The sequence below is a fragment of the Silurus meridionalis genome, chromosome 10, assembly GCF_014805685.1.
Source record: "Silurus meridionalis isolate SWU-2019-XX chromosome 10, ASM1480568v1, whole genome shotgun sequence".
NCBI classification, from domain to species: domain Eukaryota; kingdom Metazoa; phylum Chordata; class Actinopteri; order Siluriformes; family Siluridae; genus Silurus; species Silurus meridionalis.
Genome location: NC_060893.1, coordinates 11,028,806 through 11,049,230, shown reverse-complemented (window position 1 = coordinate 11,049,230; position 20,425 = coordinate 11,028,806). Strand labels below are relative to the sequence as shown.

The window sequence follows — 20,425 nt, the reverse complement described above, 5'->3', positions numbered from 1 at the left end:
AGCGTTACACTAAACAGGTAGTAATAAAGGCTACATTTTACTTAAGTACATGCCGGAGCCTAAACTTCCTTACTTTAACTTGAGTGAAAAAGTGTAGTCAGTATTTTAACTTTTTCTCTGAGTCTTTTAAAATGTGAAGGATGTGTGTACTTTTGCCATCTCTGCAGTATGGGGAAGAACCACATAATTGGAAAAATCATGTCTCCCAATACTTTTCTATATAATAAAATATAATCATATAAGACTTAGAACTCAATTGAACTTCTGAAAGTGTTAAAATGATGGATTTTGAATAAACATCTGCAGACATCGGAAGAATGAGCCATTAAGGGTTATTTACATAAAAACAGGTTATTTACATGCCACTGAATAGTAAACATTTTACACCAAATCACCAAATATAATGTAAGAAATGAAAAAATCTGCTCCAACATTATTCAGCTTTAAACTTGCTTAATGTTAAAAGAATCTCAGAACAGTTGGAAGGACACTTCCCATATTCCACTGTGAATTTTAAAAGTCTGTCAAAATTCAATGCGTTAAAAACCTTTTGCATAAGAAAAATACAAGGGAGAGTCAAATGAGAAATTTGCATCATTTATTGTAAAAAGGTGTCTCAAAGATGCATCTTCTACGAATTCACCCTTTTATTTATTGCAAGTGCTCATTAAGAGTCCAGATGTCTCTAGAAAAATAACAGATTCGTTTTTATGTCACACTTTTAAGGGTTTTATTGGACTCGCGTTGGGAATATGAACCGATTCTATTCGTTCCCCACAAGGTGTCACTGAGCGAAACTGATGAGCCGGCCAGAAATCCATCAGAGAAGAAGAACGCGGTATGATTTCCACTTGAGAAAGCTCTGTATACAAAGGTTGAGAAACTGATTTGTTTTCTGCTTCGGGGTATGAGGACAAAAGAAACACAGGATGATTTAAGGGATGGTTTGTTGAAAGAAAGAAAAAAAAAGAAAAAAAGAAAGAAGAGACTTCAAGCTGGCTTTGGTGCTGATGCAGCTCTTGTTCAGGATGGACTACTTCACAGACACAAAGAGAAAGACAGAGAGTAAGAGAGAGAGAGAGAGAGAGAGAGAGAGAGAGAGAGAGAGAGAGAGAGAGAGAGAGAGAAGGACCTGTGCTCAGCATAGGAAGAGCTCTCATCCAGAAACAAGGAGCCCTGGGGAATAACAGACAGTGAAAGATAGAGAGAAGAGAGGGAAAAAAAAAAAACTTCAAAATAACAACAAAACAAGCCCAGCACTTTGGAGTGGCTCTGGGTAATTGCCAGTTGCACTCAACATTATCCTTTTCTGAGACCGACAGATAGAGAGATAGAGAGACAAAGAACGACAGACAGAGAGAGAGGGGGGGGCAGGAACCAAGAGAAAGAGAGAGAGAGAGAGAGAGAGAGAGAGAGAGAGAGAGGTTCCAAGCGAGAAAAAAAGTAAGTGTGTGTGTGTGTGTGTGTGTGTGTGTGTGTTATAAAATTGAGGGAAACAATCGGTTCGAGATCTGTCATCTCTGGCTCCCTCTCAATCACCACAGAGAAGAGAGAATAGATGCTGACATGCAAACTGCTCAGCGCGACGGGGAACACGCTCCTAATCAGTAATCAGAGTGTCTGTTTAGACAGTAGGGGCTCCGGGCTCCACTCTCGCGCAGGTCAAGGGCCTCTCCATAGTCTCTCTATCCCCCACCGAGACACACACACACACACACACACACACACACACACACACACACAGAGTACGGAGTTTAACTTCCTTTTGTATGCAAAAGATGATTTCAAAATAATACAACGATGATGAGACATTAATTCTGACTGAGGGTCTCATTTGCATCTCCAGAAAAAAAGCAGAGATTCTGAAGCTTACTGCAAAACATATACAGTACATCAAAAAGAGAAGGTCTTGTTTTTATAACCGGGGGGGGCAGGGGGGGGGGGTCAATACCATACCATAAAAACAATAAATAAATAAAGGAACAAAATAAATCGCTTTCATCTCGAAACAGGGATCTCTTGTTTTATTTTTTCCCCCCGAATAAATATATGTGCATATAAAGCATGAGGCAGGGGGGTTGCTAATGATAAGAACGCCTGGCTTTGTTGTGAGAAATTAAATTCATGGCATGCGGCTTTGTTCAGAACACAGCACGACTAATCAAAGTAACCTTGAGATATAATTTCACGCCAAGGCTCATGAGACGGCCTCCTCGAAACAATACGCCGACGCTTCTTCGCGCTGCTGGCTGCCAGAACGCCCGGGCGTCGCGGAGCAAGCGTTCACCGAAAACGAGTTATACAACGCGCCGGTGTGACGCACCACTCGTACAATCAGAACACTGAAGTGTTTTCCGCGGAGCCGCCTAGTGTCGCGGAGCGTGCCGAGGAGGATCTCCGGCTCGGAGCGAGCGCAGGTGCTTGATCAGGGACGAACTTGAACACAGAGTAAGAGAGAGACGCGAATGACACAAGTAGCATCCTGAAGACCTCTGCGGGAGTCTCCTCTAAATCATCTTGACAGAGCTCTTCTCCTTTTGTAATCAAGCCACCTACTCAAGAGCGGCTCCTTCTATTGTTCTGCTCTCTCGCTCGTACGGCTCGCTCCCTAATCTCATCGAAATTCTAAGAAACAGCTCGGAAATATAGGAACGCTCACTTTCTTCGCTGGTTTAAAGCCGATCTCTGTGGGACAGCGAAAAGTATGCCTTCTCTAGCCCTTGATGTGTGCACTCCATGCCCTCTTCTGGGTTTTTTTGTTGTTTTTTTCCCCCCCCCAAAATCCACAGACATGAGTTGCTTCTGTAATATATTTTATACTCCTGTGTTGGCATCGTATAGGTTCCTTTGAAATAAAAGCGTAAGATGGAAGGTTCTGATTTACTGCTGCGGTATATTATCACACCATCATTTCTGGACATTTTAAGTAAATCTTGTCCATATCTTGGCTTTTTTTTTCCTCCTTTTTTTTTTACACATTCTTTGCTACCTGTAGTATGTCTGAACCTCTTGGCAATATTTGCCCCACAGTAACACGTTTGGCCACGCTGTTATGAAAGCTTCTGAAAGATGAGATGCTCACACATGTGGAGAAATATTTTCCCAGCCGGCTCAGCAAAATTACGGCTCAGGCCGCTCTCCTGTTTCGCTCTTCTTTTTTTTTTCCTAACCGAACCCGGGGTCAGCATCTCGAATCTGGATTTAATTCCACGTAGGAGATGTCGTAGACGTCTCTGCTTATGTCAGAGGAAAGTGGGAAAAAAAAGAAAGCGAGGAGACAATCAGATTCTCTTATAAACATAAAGTACTTCACGCATGCCTGGTGTGCAGATTTAAGCAGATCTTTATGCCCCTCTGTTCCAGAAAGCAGGTCATGGCATGGAAAGATGACACCAAGCTGATGTAAGAGAGGATAAGAGATCTGACATCTATGGGATGGTGGTGGGAAGATAAACAGCAGGTTTGACTGCGTGCTCGCCTAAATGGCTTTTATTTACTGGGGATTAGGGACACAGTGATAGGAGGCTGAGAGGAGGAGAGCAGGCTGGCGAGGCTGAAGAGGAAGTACAGGGAGTCTAAGCGCTCTCTCACACGTACGAGCAGGAGGAGGTAAGGGAGGGCAGACACCCGCTGCTCCCTTACGCATCTCTATTCCCTCGCATTCGAGTCAGACAAAACGCAAAATCGATACTGTTTTCCCCTCTCCCATTTCCTCTTTTGATGGTACTTCAAAAAGCCAGTGGACAAGCCTCCAGAGGACCGTGCTAGGGCTGAGAGAAAACCAGGGGTGAAAAGGAAACAGAAAAAAAAATGCTTGGAATGTGGTTTTATAAAAAAAACAAAAAGAAACCCTGCTTTCCAGAGCAGGCACAGCGCTCTCGGTCTGAGCTGATGGAAAGCTGCGAGGTTTCGCCCTGACTGAGGGGACGGGAAAACGACAGCTTCATTCAGTCTATATGTATGCACCTGTCCTGTCCTGCACTACGGCATATACGTACATACACTTACACACCCTCAAACACAGCAAGTGTGTGAGAGTGTGCATACACCCACATACACACATGCGCGCCAGTAGAACAGTAGCCCAGTATGTTATGCCTCGAGAAAAAAAGAAGTCCGATTTCTCAACCGCTGAGGTACCGCTACCCACACGTGATCCACGTGAGCAAGTCAATATTTTGACTGAAACGTGAACGTTTCAGTTTCACCTTTCTTCACGTTTTCCTACTGGTGGAAAAACGGTGGTCATCTATAATCAGAAATACACTATACCTGTCAGTGAACATTTCACTATATATATATATATATATATATATATATATATATATATATATATATATATATATATATATATATATATATATATATATAAATAAAATGTGATCTTATGTTCTTGTGGTGTTATGAATTAGGAGATGCTTTTCTGCGCATGACGGTTGTGCCCAGAGTAGCCTTTTTTATCGGCTCGGACCGCTCTGCATTCTGACCTTCCTCATCTACGAGGAGTTTCTTCGTGAAAAACCTTTCATTTTTTATTGTTTTCTGGCACTGTTGTGTGTAAACTACAGAGTGTTGCGTGAGAAAATCCCCAGAGATCAGCATTTTCTGAAATACTCAAACCAGCCCAGAACGACACCAGCGACAATGTCACAGTCAGAATGACTGAGCTCACAGTTGATGTTAAGTGTGAATGTTAACTTAAGCTCTTGACCTGTATCTGCAGGATTTCACACACTCCGCTGCTGCCGCGGGAATGACTGATTGGATAATTAATATTCAAATGTAATTTTTAAAGGAACCGGGCCCAGCGTGTGCAGCGAGGAGCACGGCTAATCATTGCGCTTGGTAACACGGAGCTGTCGCTCGCTAGTGAAAGCCTTTGAAGATGGTCAGTGCTGTAATAAGCAATCCCGTCATTGCTCACAGTCTGTAGGAGCTGCTCGCTGCCTTGGCCCTATAAAGTCCTAATCTGTCTTTTACTTAATGAAAATAATCTCTCTCTCTCTCTCTCTCACTCACACACACACACACACACACACACACACACACACACACACACACACACACACACACACACACACACACACACCTCAATCACACTTTCCTTCCCTTCTCTGAATTCCAAGGCTGAAAATAATCTCTTTTTTCCCCCTTCGCTGTGTTTGAGAGTGAAAAAGCAGAGCGTGTGCTGGAGCGGATGTGTTTGTGTGTTTATGTGTGTGCGCGTGTGTGTAGGTGTGTATGTGTGTGTAGGTGCAGCCGGACCTGTGGTGAATGTGTTATCAGCTGAGTGCTGAGAGAGGGAGTATTCTAGCAGGCCTGAAATACAGCCTGACAGGCCGAGACTTCAAAGGCTGCCGTACAACCGTGGCCAATAATAAACTTGAAAGACGATGCGGGAAATTAGCGTGGAAAAAAAAAAAAAAGAGTGAGAAACCCGGCCTGCCCTCCGAACAATCAAACATCACCCACTACTTCCGTACGGCAAACATCTCGCAGCCGACCACGCGATCCGGATGGGTCTCTGTAATCAGGCGTGATTAGTTTTTCTGCAGCTCCAGTTAGGCTGTGCTAAGTCTGATAAAATTAGCCCAGTGATTAAACTGAGAGAGGAACGTCTGATGTAACCCAGAGGAGAGAAGTATGAGTGCCATACTGACAGCTGAGCATGCAAGACGATGGAGAGAGGAGGGAAAGGAAAGGTAAGAGAAAGGGAGAGAGTGAGAGGCAGTGTGATAGCGAGAAAGAGTGTGTGTGAGAGGGAGAGAGAGAGAGTGTGACTGAGGAAGAGAGAGAGGGAGAGAGAGAGGGGGTAAAACTGGCACATGCAGTCCATGCCAAACTGTCTGAGGTGCCAGAACTCAAGACGGCGAGTGTATAAGACTGGGTGTGTCTGTGCATGGCATTGGCAATGAGGAATGGTGCCAGACTGTTACACCCTCTCCTTCTCGATATCCCTCACTCTTACCTGCACGCACACACACACACACACACACACACACACACACACACACACACACACTCTGGAGTTAAATAAAAAAAATATCTATGCTCCCAGTGGCCAGTCAATATCTCATTAAGCAGCTGCCTTGCCCATGCTGGCAGGTAATGCATTTCATAACACTGAGACACACTCACATAGCCTGCCAGTCATACACACACACACACACACACACACACACACACACACACACACTTTCTCTCTCTCTCTTACACTCACACACACACCAGAACCTTTAATAATGTGTGGAGATTGTACTGTTATCCTCAGCAAGATGTTATAAAGTAGTCAAGTAACTCAATTCTGAGAAAGAAGACAAAGCATCCGTGTGTGTGTGTGTGTGTGTGTGTGTGTGTGTGTGTGTGTGTGTGTGTGTGTGTGTGTGTTTGCGCCCCTTTCTCCAAATCCCCTGTCCTTAACAGCCCAGAGTGCACTTCTCTCCACACTGAGATTGGAAAGCGTTGCATGCTCTCAGCCTGCGTTTTGGCAGCCGTGAATGGTGCCGAGTGGAAATGGTTTCTCCATATGTTCGAGAGAAGGTGATGATGTAAATGATTAGAACATGGTTCGGTTTGGGCAATGGATTTTTAAAACATTAAAAGAGAGAGAGAGAGAGAGAGAGAGAGATGTGGAGCTTCTATTGGTAGCTGAAATAGGCTAATGAGTGAGGGTAATCTTTTACCCAGTTCAATCTGGTGCCTTTACAGAAATATCCTACTTAACACACATCCTGTCCTGTCAGTCGGTAATCTGGCACTTCATTGTTTTTAACACTTGGTGCTGGGTTGTTTTGCTCGCATGTTTGCCTGGACTCAGTGTGTCCTCCCTGGCTAATGGGATAATGGCCAATCTTGTTAACCTGTGCTATGGCACTGAGGAACCTGGTGAATGGCAAAAGAGAGAGAGAGAGAAAGAGGGAGAGAGAGTGCAAGAAGAGAGAGAGTGCAAGAAGAGAGAGAGAGAGAGAGAGAGAGAGAGAGAGAGAGAGAGAGAGACCTCAGCATGCAAATGCTGTTCGTTTGACTTTCTTGTAACGTCTATGCTCAATCATTTCTAGTCTGGTGAGCACAAAGCACTGGAAAGCACAACTCTTGCTGCTCTCTTCGTCTAGTGAGACCGGATGTGACACACTTTAATCGTTTTTGGACACGTCCCTGGATTTCCGAGCTTATCCACAGGTTAATTAGAACGCAGACGCTTCTGGTTGCTTTGTTCGTGTTTTCGTGTTTTACACATCAGACATCTTTGCGCAATTATACAATGAATATTTGGAACTTTTTTCATTGTAATTGTGATGAAAGAGTGGGTAATTTGCATGGAGTAATGAGAGGAATGTTCTTGTTATTACAGGTAATTATATGGGCCTGAGAGGCAGCCATGTGACCAGCGATAAAAGGTAAAAAAATCTAAATAAATAAAGGAATGAAGTCATCATAAAGGCAGTGGACTTGCAGAGAGACTTTTGTCGTTTCCAGCCAAAACTGATGCTCGAAAATGTCGGTTGCAGAAAGAGTATCAAATCAAATTTGGGAACAATTACAAAATATTCTGTGTTCCTCATCATGAAAACACAGAGTATTAAAAACAAGGATTGTAATAACTGCAGCGAGAGTGTGGCACGGCTTCATGCGCCGTCTACGGTGTACAAAGTTTGTTAGGAGATGAGACGAGAGATACAGTGTTAGGTTCCTCCAGTCGCATGTGTTGTGTTCAGCTCTATTTTCAGCCAAGCAGCTTCTTCACAGATCAGATCCATGGTCAGGGGCTATCTTTTCCACCTGCTTCATCATGCCATACACCCACACACAACCGTACACACTTCGAATATGCACTCAAACCCACATGCAGCCGTTTGCATGTTCATGAGAACACATGCATGCACATTACACAAACACGCAGCCGGTGCTGACAAAAAGGCAGATACAAAACAAGCACTTCCCTTCACTGAGAGACGGAGATAAACTGGCCAATCGCGGGGTCTCGTGCTCGCAAATCAGTAACCATCCATATTACTTAATGTGTAGGGCACAGCGAACAAAAGTTATGATTAGGGGTTAGTCATCGTTCCATCTTTTATATATATATATATATATATATATATATATATATATATATATACACACACATATATTGCTATTGTACTGTTGTATTGTGAGCGCACTATGAGTGCCAATCATGCAAAAAAAAAAAAAAAAAAAAAGAGAAAACCCCAGATATAGCATGCACTCTGAGGGAACTGTCTCAGCTCTGCACAGACAAGCAGGGTGTAAAGGGAAAAGCTAGGTGGCTATCTGCTAACACCCAATCGCTTTTTCCATTCCCACCACTTCTCACCTAATGCAAAATGACAGCTGCTCTACAGGCAGTGAGTGTCTGTGCGTGTGTGTGTGTTTTGTGTGTGTGTGTTGTGTGTTTGAGTGGAAAGGAGGTATATAGATTGGTAGATTGCATGAAAGCCTGGATTGTATGCATGAAATATGTTGTACTTTGTGCACGTGTGTGCGCACGTGTGTGTGTGTGTGTGTGTGTGTGTGTGTGTGTGTAAGGGACATGCAGACAGATAGAAAGACAGGTTGAATGCCAAAATCATCCCACAGAAAAGAAGCATGCTCAGCCGGCTGGACCCAAATGACATTGGTATGAGTGTGTGCATGCGTGATGCGTGTGTGTGTGTGTGTGTGTGTGTGGTGACTGAAAATGGGAGGGCATGAGTAGGATTAAGGATGCAGGATCAGCATCAGTGTGGTGAGAAGGCACTCACCCTGCTTTCATGGCTCTGCACACTCGCCCAGTGGGCAAAATAATAGGTCAGTGGAGCACAACACACATCAACATCAACTCTTCCTGCCAACACACACTTCTGGGTTTCTGGACACACCGCATGCTTGTCCGCAATCCCTGAAAGTTGCACTACATGAAGATGGAGTTCAAAACGAAAACAAACCTGGTTGAGTTTGATGCCTAGAGCTGAATGAGCGTGCATTCTCCTGAATCTGCTTTTTATTAAAATGAGCTCAGGTTTATTTTTATCCCAACACTGGAAATAGACATCAGCAGCTTAGGACTCATTTACACCTTACACCGGGCAGCCAGTTTCTCCCTCTTCCTCTCCCTCTCTCTTCCTTTTCTCTGTCTCTCACTCTCTCTCTCTCTTTCTCTCTCTGTCAGAGAGCTCAGTCATCCATATAAAGGAGTTGCAACTTCATTTTCTTACTCAAGCGATTAAAAAAGGATATTACTGTAGCTTAGTTCCTTGCAAATAAACTGGTTTGCGCGCACACACACACACACACACACACACACACACACTCGCTGCGAGAGGGAGTTTTTAGACTGTGGATCTGTGCAAAACCGCATGCTACAGTACTGATCAGTGTGCAGAAGCAGTAACACGCCGCTGTACTTCCATTGCGCCACTGGCCGCTAGTTATACAGTATACAGGACCGCGCGCTCCGTGCATCAGCCGGCGCGCTCGCGCTCTCTCTCTCTCTCTCTCTCTCTCTCTCTCTCTATGTCTATACTTGTTACTCCGCCTTGAGTCGCGCAGTAAGCCGAGCAGCAGAAAAGCCATCTTCGTCTTACCTTTCATCGCTGAAATCACAAAATACATCATTAAGCCCGGCGGTCCATAAGCGAGCAGAGTGGGAGCAGCGCGAGCGGATTCTCTCCCCCTGCTGTTTCGACAGCAGCTGGCCAGCGCGCCTCTGCCGCTCCGACTCGCTCGCGCGCCACCACACCACCGTACACGTGACTGTGACAACACACGGCCCGCCCCCATTTACCCCGATGATTGGCATAGCGCTCAACGAATTGCGTTCGGGGGCGTGGTCAGGGGCGGCGCCTTTTTTCCTGGCTGACTGGAGGAACGGTTGAGAAAGTAAATGAAGGGGGGTGGATGGGTGGGTGTGTTTGGAGGGTGAATAATAATAATAATAATAATAATAATAATAATAATAATAATAATAATAATAATTGTTATTATTATTATAATTATAATATAATAATGATGATGATGATGATGATAAGGGCCAGATCATAACAAAGGTGTAATATATATATATATATATATATATATATATATATATATATATATATATATATATATATAAAATATTTTGGAAGACAGAGTAATCCTTCCTCTTTTGGTTCGGTGGTACTCTTTCTCCCTGCGCTCATGCTGATATTAATGAGGGGGCAGATGAGGTAGGATGTCTCTCCAGATGTTTTCAGAGAGGAAAAGAGAGAGAGAGAGAGAGAGAGAGAGAGAGAGAGAGAGAGAGAGAGATGCTGGCTGCTCTTCCTGACCTCCCTCCAGGAAGCTGGTTTCATGCTCTCCTCTCTCCTCTTCTTCTCTCCTGCCTGCTGGCAAAGTGGCTCACACTGCCTGCCCCAGCAGCTGAGCTCCAGCAGATAGCTCACAGAGAAAGGAGGGGGGGCTCGCTGATCCTATCCACCGCACAGCAACTGTCTGATGAGTTTCACTCTCCAGCCAACCTTTTCATTTTCTCTCCCTCCATTACTTCTGAAATCTCCACTCATCCATTCCTCTTCCTCCTCCTCCTCTCTCTCTCTTCCTTTCCAATAATCTCCTCAGGCTCTGAACCAGTTGGCTTCTCTTGATTGTGCTCTTAGCGTAAAGCCAGCCCTGGCCAACTATCTCACTTCATTGAAATTTCTATAAACAAGGATGTGTTTGATTTGCCCTTAACATAAACATTTATCTGCAAATGTATTTCTTATAAAATGTTATTAAATGTATGCTTGATAAAAGGAAGAGCAGCAAATATCAGTGACTGAGCTTTAAAACTCAAAAGACACCCATTTTGTCAAGAATGTCTTGTATTGAAGTCAAATGGTACAGAAAAATAAAACCCCCGAATCCACAGGGTTTGTTTAAAAAACAGGCACAGCGGTGCTTTCAGTGCAGTCGAGAAAAACATGCAAGCTCTCGCTCCACAGCAGATGCCACAAATGGCAAAAATTACCGTCTGATCACAACCTCACACACAATCAATTAGAGGCAGTAAAAATAAATGAACTCATGCTATGTCAACAATGATCTGTCATCCAGCACTACTTAATAAACAAAATGGGATTTCACTGCCTTGATTAACAAATGAGGCAAGTCCCGCATCCATGCTGGTAAATGTTTTAGCACGGTCGGGGGTGATTGGTAGCTCGGCACAGGATGTTAATTGTTAATGCTAGCTATAAGAAGTTATATTGTGTCATGTCAGGTTCCGTGTTTGACCACAATGGCATGTTTTTTAGATGAGTGGTAAGCTTCAACTGCCAGGTCTGCAGCACTGCTTTTCTTGTGGTTGGCAGAGCGCTGCAGAGATGTGCAGCAATAGCAACGACTCAAACAGAAGCTGTCGAGAGCAAAAAAGACTCACTAACCAGCATGCGATAGCCTCCGGGCACATAACTGGGTGTTCAAAAGGCTGAAAGAAGACTTCGAAAAAGCATTCGCGCACCATATCTCTCTGGCTCTAAAGATGGCAGTAAGATAAATTGAAGTTTAGACTAAATGCAACTTATCTATAATGCAGAAAAACAATCTGCATGTCTGGGGCACTGAGATGCAGAACGCGATAGACGAAATACAGAGAGGAAGGTGTGTATGATTACGCATGCGTTTGCGCGTTTGCACATATGCCAGCGCAGATGTGCATCTGCAGCCCATGTTAGCAGGCATGTTTGTATTCCAAGAAACACTACAATCTCACATCAACAGTTCTTATTTATCTGTATTAGCGTCTCAGCGAGGTGCATAGCAATAGTATCATGACTTTTTTTTTAATTACACACACAGGATCAGTGTATAACACTAAACCCTAATAATTCACATATCCTCCTCTTTGTCAGTGCATCATCTCATCTTCTCTGTGCTGTGTCACTAGAGATCTCGCTCTCTCTCTCTCTCTCTCTCTCTCTCTCTCTCTCTCACTCTCTCTCCTTCTCAGCTCTCTACACTGGAACAGCAAAGTGGCGGCTGCAGTAGGCCGCAGAAAGATCTGGTGTTAATGAGCTCAGCTGCTGCCAATCCAATAACAGGAAGCCTATGGAAATGTGCTATCGAGCTATAAGGGCCTGGATTTTCTGTCAGGGCTTTAAAACTGCTGAACTGCTTTAAACGAAACTGAGATCCATGCACAACCATGAACACTTCGCATCTTTTCAATGCATCCCCTCAACAACCAACATTTAATGCGTTATTGCTAGATATTAGTACAAACTCATTTTTATACCTCTACAAATTTTGACTCCTTATCTGCCAAATTGTGCAATATAATGTCACATAGTATACTGTAATACAAAAACAATGTAATCATAAAAAAAAAAAAACAAGTGCTGACAAATTCATTAATGCTAGTAGCATGCAGTAATTTTCACCCAGCATTTATTTTACCAAGGATGCTATTTCATCTGACCGCGGCTAAGAGGAAGCAAGAGGTGGTCTGCCTTCTCTCAGACTCCTCTGTCTCTGTGGATAAATGCCGGCCCGAGTAAAGTGTCTGCCGTTCCTGTTCTGATTAATTTGACCCAATGTATTTATTGTAAACAAGCCCTGTGGGATGGAATTCAATTGAGAGGAGACGAGGAGCAGCCACCGGTGCCCCGGAGGAGAGAGGAGAGGACCGCAGCCGATAATGGTCTCATTAGCAGTCTGTCAGTAGCCATCCTACACACGGCCTCAACACACAGCAGCTGATCTTCCAGCCTCTCCTGAGCACTGTACCATGGCTCCAGAGAGAGAGAGAAGAGAGAAAAAAAAGAGAAGAGAGAGAGAGGGAGAGTGAGAAAGCAAGATGTACAATTCAAGACAGAGGAAGGACGAATAATAGAGAAAGAGAATTAGAGAAATCAGATTTTAAAGAACCTTGTATTATTAATGCACTCAAGGGTGGACACTTAATGGCCTACGTCTATGTGATGTAAGTTTGATGCACTTCACAAAACAAATTTAACATTTGTACCCACTGCTCTATACCAATCACTCAATGCCCATTTTGAAGCAATACCATATATCATATAGCTCTGAGTAGGGACTCATAGGTCGAAGCTCAGAGGACTTCAGACATCTGATGAAAAATGCACAATAAAACCATGGGCAGAAAAAGTGTACCTCATTGTGGCTTTAAGCTTTCTGAATTAAAGGCACCTAACAGCTCGTTTAACACCACAGCATCTTCATAAGTGTTTTTTAAAATTAACGCATAAAAATAAATACATCGAAAGTCAACCGCGCACGTATTTAATATAAATATAAACCCACAATATATAAACCACAAAATCAGAAACCCATGTGAGACATTATAAACCAATTTAAAGCTATTCCAGGCAATTTCCTGTAGCTTCCACCTGTGAGGAGGACTTCAATAAATCACTCAGACAACACGGGGAATATCTATTTTCAGGATAAATAGACAAGACTATTGGGTTTCTTTTCTTAGAGGAGAAGCAAGCCATTACAATAACATTCAAACAAAAAGGAGTGCAGGAGAAGATGCGGAAACAGAGAAAAGAACCGGAGTGTGATGCGCATAAATTCCAAAAACACATGGTACTATTCATATTATTTGCATGCAAACTTTCAGAATTACGAATATAACCCGCAGGAACTACAGAAGAAGACTAGCTGATTTCAAATAAAGGTCAAATAATCATAGCTAATGACTGCTACCGTGCATGAAAGGGTTACGGTTAGGAACGTGTACGTTAAAGACTTCCTACACTAATGACTCAATAGTTATAGAGTCGATGTTAGTGATATACAAAATACAAAAGGAACTGCAGCTCATAGTAATGTGCCATTCCTTTTATCAATCTTTACTCATTAACGTCTATTAAGTATAATAATAATGTTTGATTAACACAATTTCAACATGGAAATCAATAAAAATCAAATGAAACACACCAACCGAATATTTCCTAGAATTTCCTGCTCACTTACTAGTGCACTATATTTAGAGTCTGTCCTTTTCCACTAGTGCCCATAAACCCAGTGGAGAATATCCAGTGCACACATTCTGTCCAATAATGCACAATACAGGTAGTGTACTAACAATGTAATCTTGTAGCCATGAAATACCCACGATACACTGCGATGTTACATCTGATTCATGTTCACTAAGAAATAGATCGAGCTAAAATCTCAATAGGCTTTCTGAGTTCTCGTCATGTAAATGTAAGAAAGAGGTTTGAGCAAACCTGTGTGACTTAATTTATGCAACGAAGCAGCTAATATATGGATTTTTCCTGGGTTTCACAAACTTCAAGCCAAAAAACTGAGCTCCATTACATTAGACCAATGAAATTGCAGGTGAACCAATGAAACTCTTTATATTAAATCGCGCTCCCACTGAATCGGGCCGCACCACATCATAAATATGGATGATGTTCCTCTGATGTTTGACCTGCCGCTCACTCAGACTGTCTACAGGAAAGGAGAATCATTCATGCATGAAAAAACACACTTCACCTGTGTTCTGAGCTGCACGGCATCGGGAGAAAAGCTTCACCGATGGTTTCAATGTTCAATGTTCACCGATAGTTTCAATGTGGAAACCTGCGGCTTATAGACAGGTGCGGCGTATTTATGTTCAAAATAAAAATATTTGTAAAATTCAGTGGGTGCGGCTTATATTTGGGTGCGTTTAATAGTCCGGAAATTACGGTAATCACTTATTCCGTTCCCTATAATAGTTATACGTAGTATTCTGAATGCCAATATAAGCAAAACAAGTAGGAAACAGCATGTCCAACAAGCTTTGATGTGTTGCTTAAACAAGCTCAGATCGTCTTCCACACAAGACAGCATGCTGAATTTGCACCAAATTATACATACACCCTTCCAGGTATTATTAATTTGGAGACATTTGGCAGGGGCGATTTTGATAAGCCCTCTTACGCTTGCTATAATTAAAATTTCCATTTTACCTTAAGCAGCTATTTAGAAAACTGTTTCTGCGGTCATTGCTCTGTTTTATTATTATGACAGGACAAGTCAATTCTTTTGTATTTGTGCAATCAGATTTTTACTGATAACAAGACAAACAAATATGTTTACAAAGCTGTTACAGAGAAAAATAGATTGCTTTCACTATTACTGACTAAAGGCAAACAAATTATCCAGCAATAACCGATAAGGGATTTCTCTAAAAACCCAGAAAAATCTGTAACTCTATACAGCTCTCCATTTTATTTCTTTTGTTTGTCTGTAAATACATTTAAAAGAGTGGTAGTATTTATTTAATATTAACCCCCTGCACTCCGAGGCATGATGAGATTTTGCTTGGGGAAGTGGAGGATGAAAACAGGCTTTCACACAGAGATAGAAACAGTGCAGAGAGGAGAGGAAGAGGCGTCTGGTGCTACAGACACACAGCAGCATGTGGTAGAGGCTGAGACTGGCTAGGTAAGGAAGCACAGCATCCTCTTCCATTCTAATGATCCCTCACTTCCAGTCGCCCCCCCGCAAAAAAAAAACCCAAAACAAGATAAGCTACCCTTCTTTCCATGTAGTGGAGAACTGGATAAGGGACTGGGGTGATTAGAAAAGTGCCTTCACTTCTTCCTCTCCCGCATGAAGTAGGGCAGGAGATTTTGGGCGTGATAATTATGGCCATAACTAGGCATGAGGGATTGGTAATGGTGCTGCTGATCCTTCATGAGTGTGACTGTCACAAGGAAAAGCATGATTATTGTTTTTTTTCTTCCTACCATGCTGCTGCAGCTGCAGCGAGTTGCAGTAGCTGAAAAGGGCAGTGGGTGAGTGTGGCCTTTGAGAAGAGAATTTAACGAATGAAGTTCATTATTGAGGAGCATACTAGGGAGACCCCCTGGTGTATGTGATGGATGACCCCACGTCAATAAAACACACACACACACACACACACACACACACACACACACACACACACACACACGCACGCTCTCTTAGCTACTTGTACATGGGCACACACACACACACACACGTTTGTCTTACTATCCTTGTGAGGACCTTCCACTGTCATAATTAGTAATGCTAATTAATTTATCAATGATGTACTGAATATATACACACACACACACACACACACACACACACACACACACACACACACGCTCTCTTAGCTACTTGTACATGGGCACACACACACACACACGTTTGTCTTACTATCCTTGTGAGGACCTTCCACTGTCATAATTAGTAATGCTAATTAATTTATCAATGATGTACTGAATATATACACACACACAAAAATATATAAATACAAAATAACACTACATGCCACAACATTGCATTAAAATAAAATGTTAAGAAAAATATAAAGAAAAAAATAGACTTAATTCTCTTAGCTATGCAGTGAAAAACATTTGGAAAAAAATATGATAATTCGTTACGTGCCACGACTTGCCTTTGTCTGCTAAGACTAATTTATTTTAAATCACAGGTCTTTTTTTCTTTCTAATGGAGAGGAATGGACCGTAGAGGCCTCCCACCTCCCACAGCCCATATTACACTCATTTATTAAAATCACCATTGTCTTGGAGTGAAAATAACTTTCTTTTTAAAACACGCTGTCTATTAAGACAGGAGCCCACCAGAGGGACAGGCTTTCCTCTGAAGATTGAGAGAGATCTTCAGGCTATTCTGCTTTCTCCTTCAGCCCTACTCTTAAGCCCTAGGTTACCATTTACACTTTTATTCTCTTTTTTTTTTTGGCGATACATAGAACCTGCCCTCTCTTTTACTGTTGACTTATGAGGATGCCATGGGTGCATGTGAGCGATTCATCACAGCCCTGCTACTTTACACACCCTAAACACATTAGTAATGTTCTCCACTGAGGAGGAAGGCCTGTCACAACTCTCCCACCCTAAAAACCTTTGAGCAAGGTAGGTCACACAGGCCTCTAAAACTGGCCCACTTTTAGTCTTTCACAGTGCCTTAAGTTTCTTCGGCCTGTCCACTTGATGTAGAGAATGCACCAGGACACATCTTGGCTACACACCCGTCTATAAATTGTTCAATACGAACAACATGTTCAACTGATTTAGTGGGAAAAGGTTTGTAGTTATGCTTTCATGTCTTTTGCTGCAAACCCCAGAGAAGGCCTAATGGTTTGGTCCAAAAATGACATCCAATAAACTAAAAAAGCTTTTTTAGTTTATTTTTTAGTTAAATTATTTTTTAGCTTTTTTAGTTTAAAATTGCCACACACATATCCAGCATTTTCCCAGCAGCCTTCGGCCAAATATAGTCACAAACCTTTATACCTTAACCCAAACTTTTCAAAGCATGAAGGGTTAAGAAAAGTTCACATAGTCCCATCCTCAAAATGAATTCAGAAATTTTATTTGAAACAATTACTAAAATATCCTTATTTGCTGCCAAGCTTCAGAAAAGATCTAGTCATTTACATTGCCTTTTATAAGGCCCTTTTCTTAAAGTCTAGCTTTGGGGACTTGGACAGATACTGTACAGCCACTAGTTTGGACTATAAGAGCCAGACAGATGGCTCTATGCATCAGATTACCCACTGAGATAATTAGGGGTGCTTTTAATGGGTTGAGATTATTATGTAAGGGAAAACGTCACCTAAGGCATCTTCAAGAATTGTGACTGACTGAAAGTATGTGTGTCAGATTAGATATTATCTGATGTTCATGCACAGCTTAATGTTGAGAGTATTGAGCTTTAAGAATCAGAAAGCAGCTAAAAAAAACTGTTATATCTATATAGGTATTGTAGAGGTTCAAAGAAAACTTGGATTAGCATTAGCAATTAACAATCAACACCATTGTGCTATATATATATATATTTTTTTTACATTAATACTTAAAGTGTTACAGGCTTTCTTTTAGTGTTTGGCTGATTGCATTACTGTTGAAACATTTTGCATTAAGGCTCATTTGTACACTGGAGCTAAAATACAAATAGTGTCTTTTTTGTTTTAAGGCAGCAGTTAGAAACTGTCAGTGCAAAATAAAACCCCTGTAATGTAAAACTTTGTTAAAGTTTTTCATTTCTGTCACTACGAGAATTCGAATTAAGTCAAACTAAAATGTTTTTATGTCTGTCATTTTATTTCGGTAGATTAGGTGAGAAAGGGTTATTGGAAGGCATAGGATAAAGGGATATAGTAGCTTGTGTGTCTATGTGAGTGTGTGTGTGTGCTTGTAGAAATGATGCCGTAACTGTAAAAACTGCTCTACACTTTTTTTTAGAGACAGTGAGACAAAAAGAGAGAGAAAACTAGATACTGTGATATATATATATATATATATATATATATATATATATATATATATATATATATATATATATATATATATATATATATATATATATATATATATATATATATATACACACACACACACACACACACACACACACACACACACACTCACTATGTATTCACTATTGCTGTTTAGAAGACAAGTGATGCTAACTAGAAGTTCATTGTTCAGAAGTTTTATTGTTTATTTATTTACTTTTTTCCCCTTTTTTTTAATTATAGTTCATATATCATTTTATTAGCACCTTGACATGTGGTGCATCCTTAATTGTGTAGAATTTCTTCTTATGTTAGCCACCTCATGACACTTTGAAAGTTTTGTGAATTATGCAAGCAGAAATTATTTAGGTGAACTCTTTTAATGACCATGTAGTGAGAAATGATCTTGATCTTTGCAGCAAGCTCAGCATATCATTAGGGAGGCTGCCACTTAATCAGCACCGCTCCTGCCCTACAGAGGTGTAAGCACTACGCAGGTGGAGTGGGCAAAGACAACAACCTGCACATGCATTAATGCGTACAAGCTGGAGGAAATGGAGTGAAATGACAGAGGATGTGGGAGAATGAGGGAAATGAGACAAACATATATACAGTGCAGTGCACTCTGTTCAGTTTCTCTTTCTCTCCCTGTCTCACACACACTGTCTTTATCGGTCTCTTAGCCTTTAATAATGTAAGTCAATCATAATTAGGTATAATGATGTCTCCCTGTACATTGGGTTAACTCGCTTCACCACTACACCAAACTTCACCTCAAATCCACACATGCAAACAGCGAGGAGGCTTCAAATTGTCTTTTGTTAACACACTATAATTATCGCTTATATGTAGATATCTGTATAGTTTCTTACTTTCTTCTACAGTATTGCATTTATGCATGATAATTACAGGTTTCGTTATTTCAGCGGTACATAATCACCACTGTTCTTTTATGCCCACTGCTGTTTTAAATCAAATATAAAATCAGGCTTCTGATAGAGAATAATAGTCCAGCACCGAACACCACAATATGCTTAAGGATAGTTAACCTGAGTGGATAAAAAATCAAGCATATTGAGATGTATAACTACTAATACAAGACTGTGATTTGTATAAATTCGCTTTTTCATCCTCATTAAAAATAAAAAAAATTAAATAATAAAATTATTGTACAATCATTTGTAATTAGGTGATGTTCTGGTAATATTTAGTTACTGTACCATAACTCCAATATATATATATACTAAAGCTGCATATAAAAAGTACTGGCAGTTTTTTTGGCACACACACACACACACACACACACACACACACACACACACACACACACACACACACACACACACACACACACACAGGCAAGTGCAGCAATGGCACTCTGATGACACAAGGATGTTTTAGCAGTGGTAAATAAAACAAAAACCGTAACAATTTTTCCCGCCTGAGCCTCATGTTCCTTGCCCTTTGTTCTTATAATTGTGATCTTGTGGGCTGCTGAACAAATAAGATGGCAAAGTGATAAGGCGTGATAACTTGTTCCAAGGCCACCGAGTCTACAGCACACAGAGCCAGCACAATGCCAGTCAGTGTCATACACCCCTCGTCTTCCCAGCTATGGCTACGGATTGCCCACACATATCCACACCTTGTCAGCTATCCTAGCAGATGGAACGCTTTATTTTAGCGAGCACTCATGCAGCTTCTGTTTGTGTGATGTGTATCTTTCATTGGTGTTTGGCTGGTCTGACAGAGCTGCACAACAAGGCCTTTCAGGTTAGAAAGAGACACAAAGGGATAGACAGACAGCAGAAAAGCTGACAAAGCTGAAGTCGTGCACAATGCCGCTGAGGGGGGATTCAGATTAAGCGGTTACTAAGAGCCAAGGTGGTCCAGTACATTTAGTCGAGGAACTCTTCCTGCATCAGCAGACACGTCCAGCTCCTCAGCCTTTTCCTGCACAACAACAAAGCTGCCGCGGCGCCTTCCATTAATGCCCAGCCTCTTTCTTTCAAATCCCTCTAACCATGAACAGCGGGTACATAAAGACTGGATTCATTTTTAACAACTTATGCAAACAAAGTATATTCACAAAAGCCTATTTGTGATTTCAGAAAATGGGCAGCAAAAAAAAAAATAAATAAATAAATAAAAATG

The 20,425-nt window shown here is 41.6% G+C and overlaps 1 protein-coding gene and 1 long non-coding RNA gene across 4 annotated transcripts in view; both read right to left on the bottom strand.

Annotated features, from left to right (window-relative positions):
* The window catches only part of roraa (RAR-related orphan receptor A, paralog a), a 248,884-nt gene that overhangs the window by 53,507 nt on the left and 174,952 nt on the right, over nucleotides 1-20,425 (bottom strand). The window contains exon 1 of one of the 3 annotated variants that reach the window (XM_046859210.1): nucleotides 9,585-9,733. The exons of the other annotated variants lie outside the window; for them this stretch is intronic. Coding sequence (XP_046715166.1) covers nucleotides 9,585-9,615 — 31 coding nt within the window. The 5' untranslated portion in view covers nucleotides 9,616-9,733. Of the gene's footprint in view, nucleotides 1-9,584; nucleotides 9,734-20,425 lie in introns of those variants that run through there. 3 annotated transcript variants of the gene reach the window in all.
* On the bottom strand, nucleotides 582-8,898 carry LOC124392323. The gene is made up of 2 exons (XR_006927147.1): nucleotides 8,763-8,898; nucleotides 582-862 (listed from the first exon to the last, which is right to left on the bottom strand). It is a non-coding gene; the product is annotated as an uncharacterized LOC124392323 (long non-coding RNA).